Raw genomic sequence first — 1,005 nt, 5'->3', positions numbered from 1 at the left:
GACCAGTCATTTCGCCTCAGGCCAAGGATCGTATTTGTACCCTGATTCAGTCTGGTGTAGATGAGGGTGCCAATCTGCTGCTTGATGGACGCGAGATATCTGTACCTGGATACGAGAAAGGAAACTTTGTTGGTCCAACCATCCTAACTGATGTAAAGGTAATCAAGTTTTCTTGTATTGTTTTATATAATATAAATAATGTTAAGTAATGCTTCATGCCAACAAGGCCTCTGAGCACATTATTATTATTATAGCTAAGTACATATTCTAAAATATATAGGTTTGGTGATGTGTATGATTGAAAATGTAACCAATAACCAGGAAAATGTGCGTCTTGAGCAATTTTTTATGAAATGGATGTGTGTGCTGAATCTTAAAAAATAATGCATATTGATTTTCTAGAGCATCTGGCCAAAAGTGTAATGTGTATATTACTGATTAGGCCTCCTGTTCTACTACTCCATTTGAATTTCCTTTCCTTAATATTTGAAAGTATTTAACACTTATTGTTGCCGTTTGCTATACCTGTTATTTACTTGCATTAGGTCAAGAATTATGATCCAATGCTATGTAAATATCTATATTAATTGTTCATATCATATTCTTAATTTTAGCCTAACAAGCAAGTACTCCCTTTGAATTTCCTTTCCCTAATATTTGAAAGTATTTAACACTTATTGTTGCTGTTTGCTATACCTGTTATTTACTTGCAGTAGGTCAAGAATTATGATCCAATGCTATGTAAATATCTATATTAATTGTTTATATCATATTCTTAATTTTAGCCTAACATGGAATGCTACAAGGAAGAAATCTTTGGACCTGTTCTATGTGTGTTGACGGTTGACAGTTTTGATGAAGCAGTTGATTTGATCAATGATAACCCATACGGCAATGGAACCGCTATCTTTACTACAAACGGCGCGACAGCAAGAAGATACACAGAGAAAATTGATGTTGGACAAGTAAGCACATTATAATTATTAATATTTTTATTGAATAGAA

General features: G+C 33.2%; 1 protein-coding gene across 1 annotated transcript; it reads left to right on the top strand.

The window, feature by feature from the left end:
• Nucleotides 1-5: 5 nt before the first annotated feature.
• On the top strand, nucleotides 6-981 carry LOC117102995 (methylmalonate-semialdehyde dehydrogenase [acylating], mitochondrial-like; the record flags this gene model as incomplete). The annotated part of the gene is made up of 2 exons (XM_033243458.1): nucleotides 6-158; nucleotides 786-981. Coding segments are annotated over 2 exons (348 nt in total), but the record flags the coding sequence as incomplete, so codon positions are not given.
• Nucleotides 982-1,005: the final 24 nt, after the last annotated feature.

The sequence above is a fragment of the Anneissia japonica genome, unplaced genomic scaffold (assembly GCF_011630105.1).
Source record: "Anneissia japonica isolate Jap-2015-1 unplaced genomic scaffold, ASM1163010v1 scaffold286155_len1005_cov270_single, whole genome shotgun sequence".
In the NCBI taxonomy this organism is placed as follows: domain Eukaryota; kingdom Metazoa; phylum Echinodermata; class Crinoidea; order Comatulida; family Comatulidae; genus Anneissia; species Anneissia japonica.
Note: the sequence above shows the minus strand (reverse complement) of the source record. Positions and strands in the feature narration are given on the sequence as shown.